The following is a 17,744-nucleotide window of genomic DNA, read 5'->3' as shown; positions in this document are numbered from 1 at the left end:
ATCAATAAAAAATATTTCTATGTTTATCATCGTAAAAATTGGAATGTTTTCTTTGTCATAGTTTTTTTTTCATCTTAATATTCTTTCTCTGTGTTTTAGAGAGATTTTTTCTTCCTTTTTTTTATTCTTTTTATTCTTAAATAAAATATATAGATTATATAAAAAATATTCAAACGAAAATAAAATCTTTTTTTCTCATATAAAATTTCTTTGACACTTGTTTTCTCTGATATATTTTTTTTTATTTTTATCTCACGGTCTCATATTGCAAAAAATTAAACATTATATTGATATTATTGCAAAAAAAAACAAAAGAAAACATCGTGAAAATACTGAATTATATATTTTTAAAACTGAGGAATTTTTTTTGTGTAGAAATTAGAACACAGAGTTTAGGAAAAAAAATATTGCAGCACTCATTTTGCACAAAATAATAAAAATTAGATAAAAATACATTTTTAAAAAATATTAGGAAGGACTCAATATTAATTCTAACAAATAAAAAAAAACATTTTCATAAAGTATAAATTAATACCATGAAATCACAATTTATTCCCAATCGCTTTTACTTTTTTGTATCTACTTTTAGTTCAACGCGATAGGATTTTTAATTTTTTTTAAGAAATAATTTATTTTTTCTTTTAAAAAATTAATTATTGCATAAGAAAATATAAATTTAATTAGAACGCTTTTTTTTCTAAATATAAATTAAAAACCATAAGAAAATTTTATTGGACATTAAGTACATTATCTATTTGAGAAGCACAGTGATGGACAATTAAATAGAGCCACATCTGGAAAGGATCTGTATGATTATTTCAACACAGATTTATTCATACACTCAGCAAATTTACTTTAAGCGCATAAAAGTGGCCCAAAAAGTTCTCGAACTTCTGACAAGAAATTTTGCTTGAAAATTGACTTTTCTAGTCAACTTTGGGGGTTAGAACTTCATTGGCTAACTTTTATATTACGGTAAATAGTAGATAAGCTATTCTAGAACAAATTGCAGGGCTTTTCTCATTCAATCGTAAGAAAAGCATTATTAGTTTTGCCTAATCTAAAGGATTAGATTAAAACGCTATAAAAGTTTACAATATTCAATTAAACCAAATTGAAAAAAAAAATCTGCGGCTTTATAATCACTTGTTAAACTCTAGCGGTAGCCGAAAGCTTTGGGAGAAAATTATAATTTGTCTTTCTCAATTCCGAAATTGAAATAAATAAATTCCTGACAAAGAGCTGAATAAAATTATTAATTACAGACAATGACTCCATTTCCTTGACCACTACTGTATTTGCGGAATATTCAATATCAATTTACCTTTTAAGTTTAGCTGCAATGAACGAATGGGATATCTCAGAACTTGCTTGTTTTTCTTCTTTTTTTTACTACCCATCTACGCATTATCAAATCTAATTATATTGAATTAATTGCAAAATGTTGTAAAATATTTTTTTAATTTATATATATCATCTCTAAGTGGTTATAAGTTAACAAATAAGTTAAGATTTCACAATTTTTTTTCTTTCTCATCGCACTACTTTCTTGATTTTCTTTTTTTTTAAACAACACACGACAATACGAGTAAATTTGCATTCTCACGAATTTTTTTTTCTCTATGAGAGTTTCTTCTAAATTTTTTTTTTTTAGTAAAAATCTACTTTGGGAAATTCTAAAAAAAGGAAAAAAAAACATTCAAAAAAATTGTAAAACTGACTTTTAGTGAATTTTCCCAATTTCTAATATATTAATTCTGCTTTTTTTTTCTCTCGATATTCATGATTCTCATTAAACTTATTTTTCAATTTTTTTGTTTTTTTTTTAAATCTCTAAATTTAGTGCATTTTTTCTTCTTCTCTTTCTAGTCATGTAATTTCATGATGCTGAACTGTCTTTTCTCAATTGTATTTCACTAAAATCAATTTCAGATGAATCTATCGATTGGATAGATTCACTTTTTAGTTTGCGCAAGTTGAACGAAGTCTCACGACTTTTATGTGCGGCCAACTGAAAAATATGCCAAAGAAATTTATCCAAATATTATTTTTCATTTTCATACCAAAAACTACTCACAACAAAATCTACTTTATAAGATTTACTAATTAGATTATAATTAAAAGGTTTTAGTAGAAAAGTTTTTTTTTTCTTTTAGCATTCTTCACAACATTTCATGACCAAAAAATAATTATTTATGCTCAATTCAAAGCAACTTTGCATTGAGGTTCCATTCATCCAATAAACTCGAAGAATTTCTTGTTGTGAAATTTAAATAAATAAGAAGAAGAATTATAGTTCTCTCTGATTGGCCGTGAAACTCAAGCAGAGTTCTCATTGGCTGAATTCTCTCTCAGACTTTTTTTTCTCAATTTGGTGGCTCTGGTGGAGCTTCAGTGCAAAGTTGTTTTAAATAAATTACAGAGAAATATACAAAATGATTTTCTTCTGAGAATACCGTTCCCATAAACCAAAAAATATATTTTTTTTGTGTTTTCGAATCATGCAGATTTTCTAAATATTGTGTTAATGAAAAAAATACTTTTAATTTTCAAAAATTCATTGAAAAAAATATTGATTTTCTGTGCTAAATATTCATGCAGTGTTAACAGATTTTTAATAATAAATAAATCATCATAAATACCAAGGAATATAAATAAATAAATTATTTAACAACAAAAATATTATCTAGATACTAAACATTTATTATAACATGCATAGCAGTGTGTTAGTGACCTGTGATTAGCGTCTTTTATTATTTTTCAATTCTTTTTTTGCTCTATTTTATTTTTGTAATGCAAACAGCACATTTTTAGCTAATCCACTTCCACGGCTCGGTTTCTGGACTTGTGATTGGCGTGGGAAACTATAAAAACGATGAGTATTAGCACCTTAAAAAATTCTAAATTTTTTGCCTTTTCTTTTTTCTTCCACAAAAAATGTGATTAGGTACATTTATTTTAAATTAAAAAATAAATAAATCCCAATTAAAAAATTATTTTCTGCTCATTTATTATTTACAGTGTGTTGTCAAAATCTTGATTAGTGGTGTCAAATTAAAAATAAACATTAGATGAATGAGAAAGAAAATTAAGAACCTTTTTTACCCCCTTTTTTGATGAGAAATGAAAGGATTTCTTTTTAGTACAAAAATTATATACAATGAAAATTAAATAAATGATTTTTTTCCACCTTAAACCATCACATTTTCTCATTGAGAAATAAATAAACGAATAATGATAGAAGAAACATTAAAGGACAATACCTCAGCTTTCAGTTCCGCCACCTTGTCCTGAAGATCCCTCACACGATCGGATTCCTCGAGATTTGATCTCAATTCACCCTCAGCAAGCATTTCAGAGTTCTAATTAGAAAAAAAAAGATTTTTTTTTGCACAAAAGAGAGAAGAAAAATATTAAATTTTTAATTTACCTTCGTCTCTAAGCGTGATATTTCTTGTTTGAGTTCAGCCACCGTCTGGCTTTGTTCTGTAAACTTGATTTTGACATTCATCAGTTCGTCCTTCATGCGAGATTCCAAGTCTGAGTACCTGAAATTAGATTAAAGCTTAACATCATGCTCTAAAGGGGGCAATAAGTTTTAATTGAATTCTTCAATCACGCGGAACAAGAAATGAATTTATTTTCTTTCAAGAAAAGAAAATTTTCTCTGAAGAAATCTTTTTTTTTGGTTAAAAAAATATTTTTTCTTAAAAGGAATTTTATTATTCAATCCATATCCAATTTTATGAGAGCAAACTAGAACGCGAATTAATTTAAATACGCGCAAAGTCGGGAAAAGTTGAAAAGTCATCCTCCAAGAAATCTTTAAAACGCCATATCTCGGGAACAGCTCCATAGATTTTCGAGTTTGAGCTATCGTTGGAAAGGTCTTAACCTCAACTATAACATATTAAAATATGAAGTAAATCGATAAAAGAATTTTCGAAATATTCGAGTTCGAAATTTTCGAAAATTTTTATTTTGACTTTAGCGCCTCTTGCGGTCATTTTTCGAAGTGGCAATGTTCTAGACATTTGTAGGGTTTCACGAAACCTTTCATTTGCGCTTGAGTTGATCAAAATCGGACTTGTAGAACCCGAGATATGACATGTCAAAGTTGGAACTCAATATTTTCAAAATGGCGACATAATTTTTTTAATTTTTTTTTTATAAATAGATGTTATAGTAGGCTATAATATATCAAAAAATGAAGCAAATCGATAATGGCGTTATCGAGATATTCATCGAAAATTTTGTTTTCGATTTTTGGCCTCCTAGCGGTCACTTTTGAAACTTCGGATGTTTTAGAGAGTTGTAGGGTTTGTTGAGATCTTTCATTTGACCCCGGGTTTATCAAAATTGGTCAAGCCGTTTTCGAGTTATGGTCGATTTTCGATGAAAAATTGTGGTGGCCATATTGGCTAAACGGCTTGACCGATTTTCGAAAATGAGGTATCGTTGGAAAGGTATTGATGGCCCCTACAACATATATTCAAGTAGAATCTGACGGAATGTTTTAATTTTTGGTGTTCTAGGAAAATTCCTTCCGATTGCGTCAGCCAAGGGACGGTAGGTCAACCCAAACACATCCTTTCAGTTTTGGGGGCCAAAGCTTTCGACGCTTCTGTGCGTCTTCCTCAGTGGTCAATTGTGTCTTTGTTTGGGAATCGTCAAACGTCTAATTTTGGTGATCATGCGGATTTTTATGCAGGGGGATTCTCTTTTTTCAACAATTTTCTTTCACTTATCTATAACTGACTTTTTTTGCAACTATCTGTGGCATAACAGATATATATGTGTTGCATCACAGTTTGAGCCCGATCTGACGACTTTCGATTTTGCTCGGTACACAAAAGCTGTGTCTGAAAGAAACACAGCTAAAATATAAAGAAGAAATCTTTAATATCCCCCTAAAAGCAGACACTTCAATTGGCCCATCCTGCATTGAAAAATCATTCTTATCGCTGAACTATTGCGAATAAAATTGTCGCACAGCGTAAAATCACGTAAAAACTTGAGATAAAATGCAAATTAGGCAACAAATCAACAATAGAGAACATCAAAGGAAACATACCTATGTTGCTGTTCTCGAGTCTTATTTGATAATTCCTTCTCCCGTGAGATTGCCGTATCGAGTTCATCCTTGAGTCTCTTGTACTCCTCATCCTGACGCCTCAGCTGATTCGTTGACACCTGCACTTGTGTCTCCAACTCCATAACCTTCAACCTGAGCTCCTTGAGCTCAGTCAGGGTTTCCATTTCACGTATACGCGTCGTCATGAGCTCCTCCTCGAGCTTCTGCACTTCATTCGATGAGCGCGATGCCTCCCAGAAGAGGAGTTTCTTCGATGTGGAATCCTGTGCTTGTGATGTATCCTGTTTCTGTTCCTGCAACTGCCTCTGCCACTGTGAACTCAATTCCTGTACACGCTGCTTGAGATCTTTCAGCGATAGACTCGCTTCGGCTTCACGCAATTTACTTGCAATCAATTCATCCTGCAAATGTGCCACGGAATTGTCTGGTGTTGTCTCCCTCAATGTCTTTTTATCCTGTTTTTTTAAAAAAATATTCTTTTTGTATTTTCTGTTTAAAAATTTTTTCTTGATTTCAATTCATACTTCTTCCAACTCTTGAATTTTAGCTTTTAAATTGCGAATTTGGTCCTCACTCTCTGCCAGACCTTGCCTCACTTTAACAAGCTCCTCAAGGAGACACGTCACCATTTCATCGCGCTGCTTGAGTGCCTCCTCCTTCAAACAGAGCTCATCAATGGAATTTTGATGTGAATTATTCTGCAAAGCATTTGAAAAAATCATTTTATTTCACGAAAGTTTATTACAAGAAAAAAATCCTTTTGAAAAACTTCCGGAAAAAGAACGTAAAAAAGAGGGTTGATAAGCAAACTAAAAGAAAAAGAGAACCTTGCACAAGCCACACACGAGAATTGGCACACTAAAAGGCAAGTCAGAGGCTGAAAAAACTTACAGATTCTAAAGAATTATCCCTTTGCTGCATTTGAAATTGTACACAAGAGTGAAGAAATCAATTTGAGTAAAAGAAAATTGAATTTTTTTCCTCACAAAATTTACTTACATTTTCCTGAAGCCTCAAGCTTAGTCCACGTATTTCCTCATGAGCTGTCTCAAGTTGATGAGAGATCTCTAGGTGGGATCGTCGTAGTGCCAACAATTCTGTTTGAATTGCATAGCTTGTCTCCTCTTCTTCTGCCCTCGATACTTGACCACGAACTAATCTATCGGCTAGTTCCAGACTTTCTGCCTCTAGTAATTCATTTCTCTTCTTCAAAAGACGATTTTCAGAGCGAAGACGCTAAAAAACAATGCAACAGACATTAAATTCCTGAAAATTCCACAAAGAAAAAGAAATTTATTCTCTTACTCGTAACTCAACCATTTCCTCCTGTTCCTTCTTCCGCAGATCCGCATATTCCTTCTCCATCTTTTTCATCTTTTTCGTATTTATCTTTATGGAATAGGCCAATGCGAAGAGGCCTTCAGGATCACTTTCCACCCTCTGGGGTAGTTCTTTCTGGAAATACTTCAACATTGCCTCCATGTCCAACGACAGGAGGGTATCCTTTCCCAATGTGAGCAAAGCAAGAGCAACTTTGAAAATAAATTCCATTCCCTCACTAAGGAAAACATCCATAATACGACTACTGAGGGGCAGGGTGAGCGTTGTGGTGTAGAGAGTGAGGAACCAACTTGATGCATACATTGTTGTCTGGAATCCCTGTGACTGGAAGTGAACGTGCATTTCCGGCAGTTGTTCCTGTACTAAATTCTCCAATTGATACATGCAAAGTCCTGCAAATAATTCATTAATTTATTATTATTTGTTTTTAAGCGGAATTCTTCCAATGGAAAAGGACTTTATTCATTTTGATTCTCATACGATGAAAATATAAATTTGATACATTAACCCTTTCGCGTCTCTCAGAGGATTTTTCTCAGATAGAACGTATTCTTTGGCCTCTTGCGTGAATTTGATACTTTTCTAACTTAAAAAAAAAACAATTAAATTCATAAATACTTGAAAAAAATAAAATGTTTCACGTTTGGATCAGCGTATGACCCAAAAAATGCGAAAGGGTTAAAAATAATTGAAATGGAATCATTAAATATTCAAGAAAAGCAAAAGAAATCTTTAGTGATTCAGATGGAAAATGATTCCGAAAAGATTTACCCAAAATTCCATTGACCACGCCCCCATAGCAGCTAATTATACTTTTTTTATGTATGAAGCATATGCATCATGTACAAGAATACATGAAAATGATTCAGCAGTATTATGATTAACTTTTAATACAATCTAATAAATACCTAAGGAAATTCTGTTGGTACTTTTTCATAAATCAGAAAAAATAAATCTAAGGGAGTTATCACACCTAAGCTCTAAGCACTTGATGCTTAAGATTTTACATATGAAAAAATGAGAAAAATAGCGTTGTTGTCTCTCTCGTACTCACATAGAGATTATGATGCTCAAGCACTTGGAGCTTAAGTGTGATAAATCACACAGTTGTGTATGAAGAAAATAAGCATATGCTTCTTGCACATGCCTAATAAACATGCTTTAATCAAGATAAAAAGATTTAACACGCGAATTTTCTTTCTGATGTGTCCCAAATCTTGAAAAAATTCAATAAATAATGGCTCTGTGTCTTAACGGTTAAAACAGATCTTTTTTCTAGCACTAAGGCGTATGCTTCTTGTACAAAATAACGAGATAAACTGCAAAATGGGCGTGTTTTCTGCACATTTCTTTGGATAATCATCTCAGCAGAGTTTTCCAAATCATCAAATTCAAATTTTCAGCGTTTCCCTGACCCATGAATTTCTCTAAGTTTCCTTCAAACATTTTATGATGTCACCGAGAACCTCAAAATGAATAAACTCCTCCTTCAAAATTTATCATTTCTAACAATGCCAATGTACTTGAATTGAGAGCACGCGCAACATTAATTTAATTTGTTTTTAGTGTTTTTGTTGCATATCAAATAATGTCTTATCGCAAAAACAAAGAATTTTTAGAGTAATTATTTAATTTACCCAATTCTGCCATTGAAGGCTTAAACATGTCCCGCATTCGATGCTGCTGCATGATTTGCACTAAGACAGCAAAGGCCTCCTCTTCGGGCATTTGCATGAGTAAAAGTCCCACAATGAACCCCGATCCTTGGCAGTAACCCACCTCACGATCGTGCAGTGAGTACGCTTTCATGACATTGAATAGCGCCTCCTGACCGAGGCCGTCTTTCTCCTTGAAGAAATCATGTTCTGGATATGTTCTCGCTATATCTCGCCTGATGACTTTCTCACATGCCGATGTGGCTTTTATGTACTCCGCATATTGCTTCTTGTCCGCTTCAGCGGCACCACACAGCAATTGCCATACAATAGCCCGAAAATGATGTGGAATACCTTTGCGCACGAGATCACGAACGCATGGATTTTTGCGTTTTAAACTCCCCTCCCAGTCGGTCACGATGCTAGCCCATGTCTGCCAGATATCCTCCTCAACCACCGATGTGCCCGAATTGAAACTAATTTGACTTGTGTCGGAACTCTTGCGACTATGGGCAGAACTCTGGAGTGAATTGAGACTCTTTGCATCGCTCTCGTACAACTTATTTGCCGCCTCCAGCTTTGCTAGGAGTGAGAGTTCACTTGATGGCAAATTTTCAGCTGTATTAACATCCATATTCACCACGTTATTGTTCTCCGTTGCCGATGTGGTCAATGTCATGTCTGATTTTCAATCTCTCGCGTTCCCCAAACGCGATCGTTTTGCTCTTTGTTTCTCCTACACCTATTTTATCTAAATTTTCAGCACAAAATATGCTTTCTAGTCCTTTTTCTTTAATTGCCTCCTAAGCCTTGTGGTTTCCTCCTACACTGGTGTAGGATAGCCCTTTGTCCTCGTTGATTATGGGTAAGAGTGGCATTCACGTCTCTTTGATTTTCGGGAGCGACTCTGCATTAATTTGCCCACTTTTTATTCCAACAAAATATTCTCAATGCTACTTCCTTCCACCACACGTTAGTTTGCTGCTTCTGTATTCACATGCAAATTCTCTTTCTTTTTTTTTTCGTGGTATAAAATTCCCTCCAACGTGTAAGTACAACAACAACAAAACGAGCACACAATTTTTTTTATTCTAGGAGAGAGATTGGATTTTTTTTCGCGGAAAATCCCTTGACTTTGCTATTTTATTTTCTTTTTTTTTCGAGATTACTTTGGCATGTTTTTTTTATTCATATATAAATTAGTTTTTTTTAATCTATTAATTGTGTTTGCTTATCCATGAGATTGTATATTTTTGTGCTAATTTTTTTCTTTTTGCCCTCCGTTTGGCGGGAAAAGTGTCACTGTGAGAGTTTTCTCTGCAATGAAAAAAGAAGAGCAAATATTTTCATTTCTCCTCTCCAATTTGGATACAACAGAGCGTGCTACACAGTCACACAAAGTACTAAATGAAAAATTCAATGAAAAAGAGTAAATTTAATTATAACGTCAAAAGATTAATATCAAAATATGTTGCAGATATCATACACAGTCGAGCATTATGAGTCAGTTTGTATGTAACGTCGTTTAGAGATTGAGAAAATAGAAAACAAAGATTTTTTAAATTTATTTTGAACATAATTTTCCTTTTGATTTAAAAGAAAAAGAATAAAAATTCTTAACATAAAGACATTTAAAGAAAACGAAAAGAATAGAAAAAATCAACAGATGTCGCCCCAAACATTTCGACTTCTTGTGAGAACTTTCATCAGGGCTTGAAAATTTTTTAAAGGTTTTTTTTTTCCCTTCACTTCTATCAAATTAAACAACTTGTAAATGTAAGGGAAATATTCTCAGAAGTGATTTGGGCTGGAGTCAGTTCCCGCTTTCCGGCCATCTAGTGGTGGAAACGCCCCTGAGCCGACGAGCATTTCACAAACGCGTGTTCACCCTTCCACGTCCCACAACGAACTGACTCTAATCATTTAACGGCCCGCTATGTATTCCACCACTAGAGGGCCCGGCCCTAGAGAGGAGACCCACATAGAGTGTATTCTGTCTCGGAAAATAGGGGAATGCCGGCAATATGGGGTTATGCCATTGGCGGGTACAAACTTTAATCCTACATAAAAAATTTGAAAATATTAATTAAATAAATTCCAATAAAAAAATCATAAGACGTTCATTTCACACTTTTGGACTGGAGGAAAAATGTGATTTTTTTCTTGAATCTAATTCATAATTTCCCTCTCTCTTTCTCACACCCACAAGCAGAGCGAACTCCCTCACACTTCTTCACCTTCCCTTCTCTTTCAAATTCATGCAACAATTATTGTTGTTTTAGAGCAGAACAAACGTGGTATTATGTGCTTTTAACACCAATTCATAAAATATAAAAATACAAAGAAACCAACGAATCTAACCAATTAAATAACTCTTTATTATATTTTTCTCATTAAATTTTCTCTTCAAACTAATAAAATGAGACAATTTTTTTTATTAAAAAATAAAATTTCCAGACTTTTTGGCATTCTTGTATCACCCTTCAGAGACCACTCATACCACCAATACATTCACGACAATTTGGGTCGTATTTATAGGAAATCAATTTCATAATTCCCATTTTTTATTTGATTTACAATTTTTCAAATCATAACTTTTATTGTTGTTATATTTTCGTTGTTGTGTGAATGAGAAAAAAATAAATAAAAATATTGAATGTTGTGCAAGGAGCTCTGGAAAGAATGAACGAAATAACAAAAAAAAAAACACGATAATCAGTGTCGAAGTCACTTTTGTGGGCGAAGGCCGAAGAAAATGCGGAGAATAAAATCACACCGCGTTTTATATTAGTTTGCTCTCTCTTCTGAAAAATTTTCATTTTTTCTCTCCCTCTGATTCTTGTTTAATGAAATGGATTTTATTTGTGTAATAATTTTTGCTCCATAATGCCACAAATATTCGTATTTGTGGATCAATTTTCTTGTCTTTCAGCTTCAACATTTTTTTTTGGCAAGACGCTTCTTTGTAACGCCAAAAATTTTCATTTATGTGCATTAATTTCTTTTTTTTTTTACAAATAAATTTCGTGGGAACACTAAATTCTATTCGCGTCACAAAATTGTTGGTATTGTGTATTTTATGTAACACCTATTTTTTTTAAAATAAAGTGTTTTAATATACATAATGGCTTCATTGCACAAGACGTACACGCAGAATTTTAATGCCTCGCACACATAAAGAAATGTTTTATTTACCAAATATGATGATTTCATTAATTATTAATTTAGATTTCTAAGAATTAATTCGATAAGAAAAAATATATTTCGTAGGAAAATCCATTTATTTTCGATAATTTTCAATTACTAAATAGTTCATTGAATGATTAATCATTTTTATGACCAAAAGTAAATGATATTGACCATCATTGTTCGACGCCATTTTGAATTTTTTATTACCATCTGATTTGACAATTGGAAGATCTTTTTCTCAGCTTCTACCGAACCGATTTTCATGAAACTGAATGCAAATTAAAGATAGAACTTCAAATAAAATTTTATTTGAAGTTCTAATTTATTTTTCTCTATCAGAATATAGTGAAAAAATCTCTTATTAAGCTGAATAATTTCTCCAGTTAAAGCTTTATTTGAAGACACAATAATAATAATATTTTTAAAGAAAGGAAAGAAGTCTTTAAGACACGATGGAACAATTAAGAAAATGTGAGGGAATAACCTGCTAAATAAAGGGAAATTTTTCAGGCAAGTGTGTGTTACTATTAATTACTTTGAAACACATTTGTGAGTCCCTAAAAACTTATCTCTTCAGCAGGTGAATTTGTCTTCGTGTCCAAGTAAAATATATAATGACATTTCATCCCAAACAAGACAAAAATGTATACGTTTTCTCATTATCTTGGTAAATTGTAATTTCCATGGTTCTTTGGATACTCCGTCATTGTCGTAAAGTATTTCTTGCGATAATTCTCTATGTCAATTTCAAGTGAGAAATGTTTGCAGGTAGGTACAAAAAAATAGACTCCACTCCACATGGTGTGAGGAACACGTTTCAAGAAGCAACCCACATGCCGTTTTAATGTCTCAATGTACATGAAAAATGTGAATTTTTAATGCTCGCACATACCCTTCGGTACAAGAACAATTTAATATCGGAAATTAATAAATGATTTTGTTATGTGTAAATAAATTTTATATTTGAAATTTTCTTGTCAAAATTCTTTAGTTTTTCAACAATTCAATTTAAGCCGGAAATTGCGGGGAAATTGCATGAAATTTCCAAGACAGAATATTATGTTTAAATATTTAAATAAAATACAGAGTCAGGGAGAAAGTTTTCATTGTAGAACAGAAACTTTGTTTAAAACAATTTTCTCATTTCCTACAAGAGATGCGCGAAAACTTGCAAATTTATAATGAGAAAAAGGTTTGTATTATTAAAAATTAAATTAACAAAAAAAACATAGTTCAGACTTTGTTGGAAAATGAATTCATTGCTTCTCTCTCGCTGCTACACCCTCCCACCCATTTTGTGCCCCACAATGGAGTCATGAAAGAACCAGAAATGCAAAGTTCACGTACATTTTTTTGCCACTCTGTGTGCTAAAATACCAACTTCAATTTACATTTTAGAGAATCTCCAGAGTGACCAAGTCACGCAAATAATATAATTAGTATTCCACATTTTACCCTCGAGATATACAAACATCAGCTAAATTGCGCTTCTATGCTGTTTCGTTCTGTAGCAAATTCCTCAATTGCACTGAAAGAATATTCTCTATAAAATTAATTAGAGCTTTCTTTAAATGATTCACAAGAAAGCTCAATTCAGAATGCTTAAATGTGTAGCTCTCGAGGGAATTTTCTTCCTTGGAATACAACAAATTTCCCCCTGAGGATGAACTAAATAACTTCTCTCACTTCCTAAAATTCTCTTATTGCTCCCTGAAGGAAATTTTCAACAGTGTGGCTTCACAGATAATTTTCATTCAGCATTAATTTTTTTTATGAGAAAACTTCAAGATAAAATTCTTTAATAAGAAACGTTCTCGTTTCTGGAAAGCCTGATGAAGGTATTTAAAAAGACGAAAGCCATGGGAAATTAGAGGTTAGAAATTTCAAATTTTCAAAATTCTAGATTTTAGATTATTTGATTCTTAATTCTAGATTGATGACATATAAGAATGAGCTAAAGTTCTAGAGTTTTTCTATTTTACTCTTTCTTCTTTATTAGACATAATTCAATTATTGTAATATGTTAAATGACGTAAAAAAATCACTAGGAAGCATCTTAAGCTTTAGATCCTTCTAAGACCTTCCACAGATCCTAAACCTTTACAGAAGTGAAAGATTTTTGAAAAGAAAAATTATTGTGATAAATATCTTCAGAAATATCTCATCTAACAATTTAAAAAACATTTTTAAAAGACATTTAAAAATTAAATAAAATTCCTCGAATGGTGAGAATTCCTATTTGCCAATGAATGTTTTCTTAGAGACTGAAAAGAAGTTCTGCTTGCAGACAATAACAAAGCCATATGATCCAAATATTCTTCACCAAACTTGACTATTTACTCAAACAACTTCCCTGCTCTGTAAATGACTTATTCCACATAGTATAGAGTTTAATTTAGTCTTTTACCCGCTTAATGTGTGTAATCCAACAGACAGAGAGAGAGGTTGTAAATGAAGTTAAATTGTTTATTTAAATACCAGCAAACATTTTGTGAACGAAACACAATCGAATAATTCGAGGGTTGGATGTAAATATACATTTAGAGGAGAAGTTCTCCAATAATGTAATAAAATTGGTTGGGAGAGAATATTTTCCCGGGAAAGAAGAAAGTTTTACATAATCCATAAGAGCATAACAAACATAAGAAGAAAATGCTGTGGTATGGATTATTACATCAAAAGATGCCATCCCGTCAATTGAAAGAGGAGAGACCTGAATGGAGAAATTTCTCTCTGATCTACTAAATCCATATTAGCTTGTGATTGTTGGTTGAATCACTTGTGTTTGACTCATCTTTCGGACTCTTAAAAGTTGAATAATTACATGGGATGGTGCACCACTTGAAGAAGAAAGAAAAAAAAAACTTTACTCTCTTTTTCCCCACACATCATTGTACGTATTACACAAGAGCTCGGAATTGAATGGGAGCCAATGAATTTTGTATATCGCGATAAGAGAATGAAGCGACTCAAGTGTTGGATAGTAATTTGTGAATGAGAGGCTGGAATGTGGTGTATTCGCATGCCTCCCATCCATCCCAATTTGAATATCTTAAGCCATTCTCTTAGGAAATTGCTTCTTCCCCTCCTTTTTTCGCATTTAAGCTGTTCCGCCACATCATTTTTTAGCCATATCTACATTTTTTTTCGCACTTCACGACATAAACATATGTGCTGCTGGATGCTTTCAACAAGTGCGCGAAATATCTTCCGGATTTCTGCATCTCCCAATGATGAGTGAGATGATGAAGAAGAAAAAAATAATTCTGCGATCATCTTTTCTTACTCAACTCTTCTATACGCGCGTAAGACTTTGATCATATGGAAATCAAGACAGAGGGGAGCTTTGGGGGGGAAGAAGAGATCTTCCTCCTCACCTGTGCTCATATATTCATTACACACAAAGTGAGATCGTGTGCGAAATGCCATTTTTTTCGTATTTCAAACACATGAATGAATACCTGTATTTGTGTTTACCTGTGAACGGTAAAAACCAAATAGGTGTAATGATCTAATCTTCCCGCGCACAATGAGCCCCAACCAAGAGACACACCGTGAACCGAACACCCAACGAGGCTCCCTGCACAAAATATGGGCTAATCATTGAGATTTTAAGTCCTCTTTCGTGTACTAAAAATTTGTTAATTAAAAAAATATTTTTTGAAGTTGATTCGGCAGAAAATATTGGTTTCTTACGATTCATCGATATTTTTGTATTTCGTGAAAGAAGTTATTAAAAGATAAAGGTGTTAAAAAATAGTACTTTATTAGAACACATAGATTAAAAAGACATTTTATGCTATAAAAAAGGATTTAGCTTTTATTCTCGGTGAGATCAAAAAATAAAATCGTCTTTTTTGCAAAGTTCAAAATCACATTTTTTTAGTACATGTGCATTATTAGACTAGGTAAATGCTTTCCAACAGTTTAGTACCCTGAAGTTTTATGTCTTCAAGAATGCTCTCTTTAAGCATAAATACATCTAAAGAGAAATTAAATGCAAAAAAAATCAAAAATATCATTCCAGTACTAAACATTTGGGTATGTACTAAATTCTTAAAAATTCAATTTATTGAAAAACTTCAACATCATTTTTAGTACACAACAAAGTACAAAAATATTACTAAACATTCTTTTTCGCTCTAAATTGCAAAATATATAATTTTTCAAAGACTCATAAACAAAATAAACGAATAAAAACCATTTAATTTGAGCGAAAAAAAATAAAAGAAATGGCAATGAATTTTTGCAATGATTAGCCCCTCGCTTCAGGTGTTTTGCACACACAGTCTCTTTGGAAAGTTTTCACATTTAAACAATCAAATAAAAGAAATATAATAAATTTTCTATCCACTTGCTTCACTTCCACACAGTGGCCAATCAATCCATTGAACTTTATTAATTTTTCAGCAATCACGAGAAGAGAAAAAAATGAGATAAATTCGTGTCGTGACTCGTATTTCAATTATTTCACACAGGGCGAGTTTCTATTTTTTAATGATTCATCAGCAGTGGCTTAGTTTATTGTCTCCTCCTCAGGTGGATGTGCTTCTTGGAGGACAATGAATGGAGGGGCTGTTTTGTGGACGGACAAACACCCCCGTTTGAGTACATTCTTGTTGTCTTTTTGAGGTCAATCACCCAAGAATTTAGGTCTCGCTGTAAATTGATTTTTTCATCTTCTTCTTCTACTCATTTTAACACTTCAAAATGAAAACGTTACGAATTATCTTCAACAGTGGGGCACCTGAGTTTGGGACCCAAATTGGGGGCATTCACGAAGGACAAGCTCATAGGGAAGAAGGCAGTTTGCAGAGGATGTGAGAGAGTTGAGGGCAATTGGCAGAAAATCAATAGAAGAGGAGGATTTCTGTCCACTCCCAAATTGTGAGATGAATCCACCCACTTTTATGTAGGAAGTTTTCACAGCTCCAATTTCATGAAAATTTTCACTTCGTCCCCCCACACTCCTAGCACGCACACACACCTGTTTTAAGGAGTGAAAAGCTCCATCGAAATTTTCTATTATACCTGCACTCACCTATATTTTCCTCCGCCTTCAAACAACCATTTGAGAGAGAGAAAAAAGTTGTGAAACGTCACAAAAAGAATTTCCGTTCACACTGATAAATCCAAAAGAAAACCAAGAAAATGGGAATTTCTCCCAAAATGTACGTGATGTGCGCACTTTTCTTTCCTTCTCTTCAAAAGCGTTTTTGATTGTTGGCCATTTGGATGGAAAAACCTTCCCTTGAACACCTTGTTTTTCCTTCGCGAAGAGAAGAAAAACCGCCCCAACTTTGCAAAAACACTTCTTCACTTTGGCAGAAACTCCGCGACTGCACGAAAACGTCACCCACCGTGCCCTCCATCCATATCTCAATGGACTTCCCCGCAGAGCTCTAGCGGAGAATTCAAAACTTTCCATCGGAGAGGTCCGAGGAAAATGATCAATTTTCTGTATTTTGTGAAAATTTCACGAATATTTCACAAAATTTCTAAAGGCTGAAAATTACAATTATTTTTTCAAGAATCTTAGTGACCTTCTTCAGGGCTTCAGGGACGATCCAAGCAGGTTATTGGTGGAAAGAGACAAATAGAAGCAGAAGAAATCGATCAAAGGGATTAAAGTCAACGGTTTTTTTTTCATTCAAGTGTTAAGAAGTTCTTTGGCAATCTAAAGAATTCTTTTTTGAGAACAATTTCAGTAAAATCTTTTCAATTTTCTTTTCCATTGCCTTCTAAGATCGTCATCATTCCGTGCATCATTGGGTATCTGTCCACACTTTCACACTTCACCACTTCAGAGTCTTCAATGCATTCAACGTGTGAAAAAGACTAAAAGACAATTTTGCGTGGCCTTTTGTGGATAATTTTTAATTAGAATTTAGTTAAATTTTTATTCGCAGTCGGCAGGATTCGAACCTACGATCGCAGAGCGAATCTGAGCTTAAATCAGACGCCTTAACCACTCGGCCACGACTGCTGCGAAAAAGAACGAACTTTTCACCTAACCAGTTATGACTACACCAACGTCTGCAAGTTAGAATAGATCAGAGAATTCCGAGAAGCTCTTCGCGCATTCAATGAAAAAGAAGAACTATGAGGAAGTAAAAAATTGCTGGATGCCTCTGCAGAAGATCCAGGGACACCCCAACGGAACTTTTTAAATTAATTTACTTAAAATTAAATTTTTAATTGTTTATATTTGAATTTGAATTGAAAATTCTAATCATTTTATATTCAGAAGATGGAACTATTTTAATGAATAAATTTTTTTATATTTTCAAAATGAGTACACGAACTTTTTGAACATCTTTTGTTAATAACTCATTGAAGAATTATGTGCATTAGTTGGTATTTAATACAAGTGACGATCTCAATTACAAGACCTCAAGAATCGGTAGGGGAATCATCAGCTATGATGGCACCCCATTTATCAAATAAATAAATAAATAAATAAG

The 17,744-nt window shown here is 33.1% G+C and overlaps 3 protein-coding genes and 1 non-coding gene across 7 annotated transcripts in view; 1 reads left to right on the top strand and 3 right to left on the bottom strand.

Annotated features, from left to right (window-relative positions):
• Positions 1–17,744, bottom strand: part of LOC129788976 (dachshund homolog 2) — a 1,190,888-nt gene that overhangs the window by 722,590 nt on the left and 450,554 nt on the right. The gene's annotated exons all lie outside the window — the stretch shown is intronic.
• LOC129788985 (uncharacterized) overlaps positions 1–17,744 on the top strand; it is a 511,890-nt gene that overhangs the window by 264,561 nt on the left and 229,585 nt on the right. The window lies entirely within an intron of this gene.
• On the bottom strand, positions 1,443–16,634 carry LOC129788973 (ecotropic viral integration site 5 ortholog). Of its 4 annotated transcripts, none has more exons than XM_055825523.1 (10): positions 16,322–16,634; positions 8,074–9,408; positions 6,401–6,828; positions 6,095–6,331; positions 5,987–6,010; positions 5,620–5,793; positions 5,075–5,550; positions 3,431–3,548; positions 3,264–3,362; positions 1,443–2,011 (listed from the first exon to the last, which is right to left on the bottom strand). In XM_055825523.1, exons 2-10 carry the CDS (start codon positions 8,768–8,770, stop codon positions 1,880–1,882), a joined length of 2,385 nt encoding a protein of 794 aa, XP_055681498.1. In that variant the 5' UTR covers positions 8,771–9,408; positions 16,322–16,634; the 3' UTR covers positions 1,443–1,879. The 4 variants fall into 4 exon arrangements, with proteins under 4 accessions (XP_055681498.1, XP_055681500.1, XP_055681501.1 ...); XM_055825526.1 differs by lacking the exon at positions 1,443–2,011 and adding an exon at positions 2,018–2,864; XM_055825525.1 differs by lacking the exon at positions 5,987–6,010.
• Trnal-uaa (transfer RNA leucine (anticodon UAA)) lies at positions 17,185–17,266 on the bottom strand. The gene has a single exon. It is a non-coding gene; the product is annotated as a tRNA-Leu (tRNA).

Source organism: Lutzomyia longipalpis, chromosome 2, assembly GCF_024334085.1.
Source record: "Lutzomyia longipalpis isolate SR_M1_2022 chromosome 2, ASM2433408v1".
Lineage (NCBI taxonomy): Eukaryota > Metazoa > Arthropoda > Insecta > Diptera > Psychodidae > Lutzomyia > Lutzomyia longipalpis.
Note: the sequence above shows the minus strand (reverse complement) of the source record. Positions and strands in the feature narration are given on the sequence as shown.

Excerpts from the sequence above, each read along its gene's own strand:
- LOC129788973 (XM_055825523.1), bottom strand. The coding sequence starts at position 8,770 with ATGACATTGACCACATCGGCAACGGAGAACAATAACGTGGTGAATATG. Across the intron at positions 6,829-8,073 it reads GCCTTCAATGGCAGAATTGG|GACTTTGCATGTATCAATTG; the intron begins GTAAATTAAATA and ends AATTATTTGCAG. Across the intron at positions 5,794-5,986 it reads GGGATAATTCTTTAGAATCT|AATAATTCACATCAAAATTC; the intron begins GTAAGTTTTTTC and ends AATGCTTTGCAG.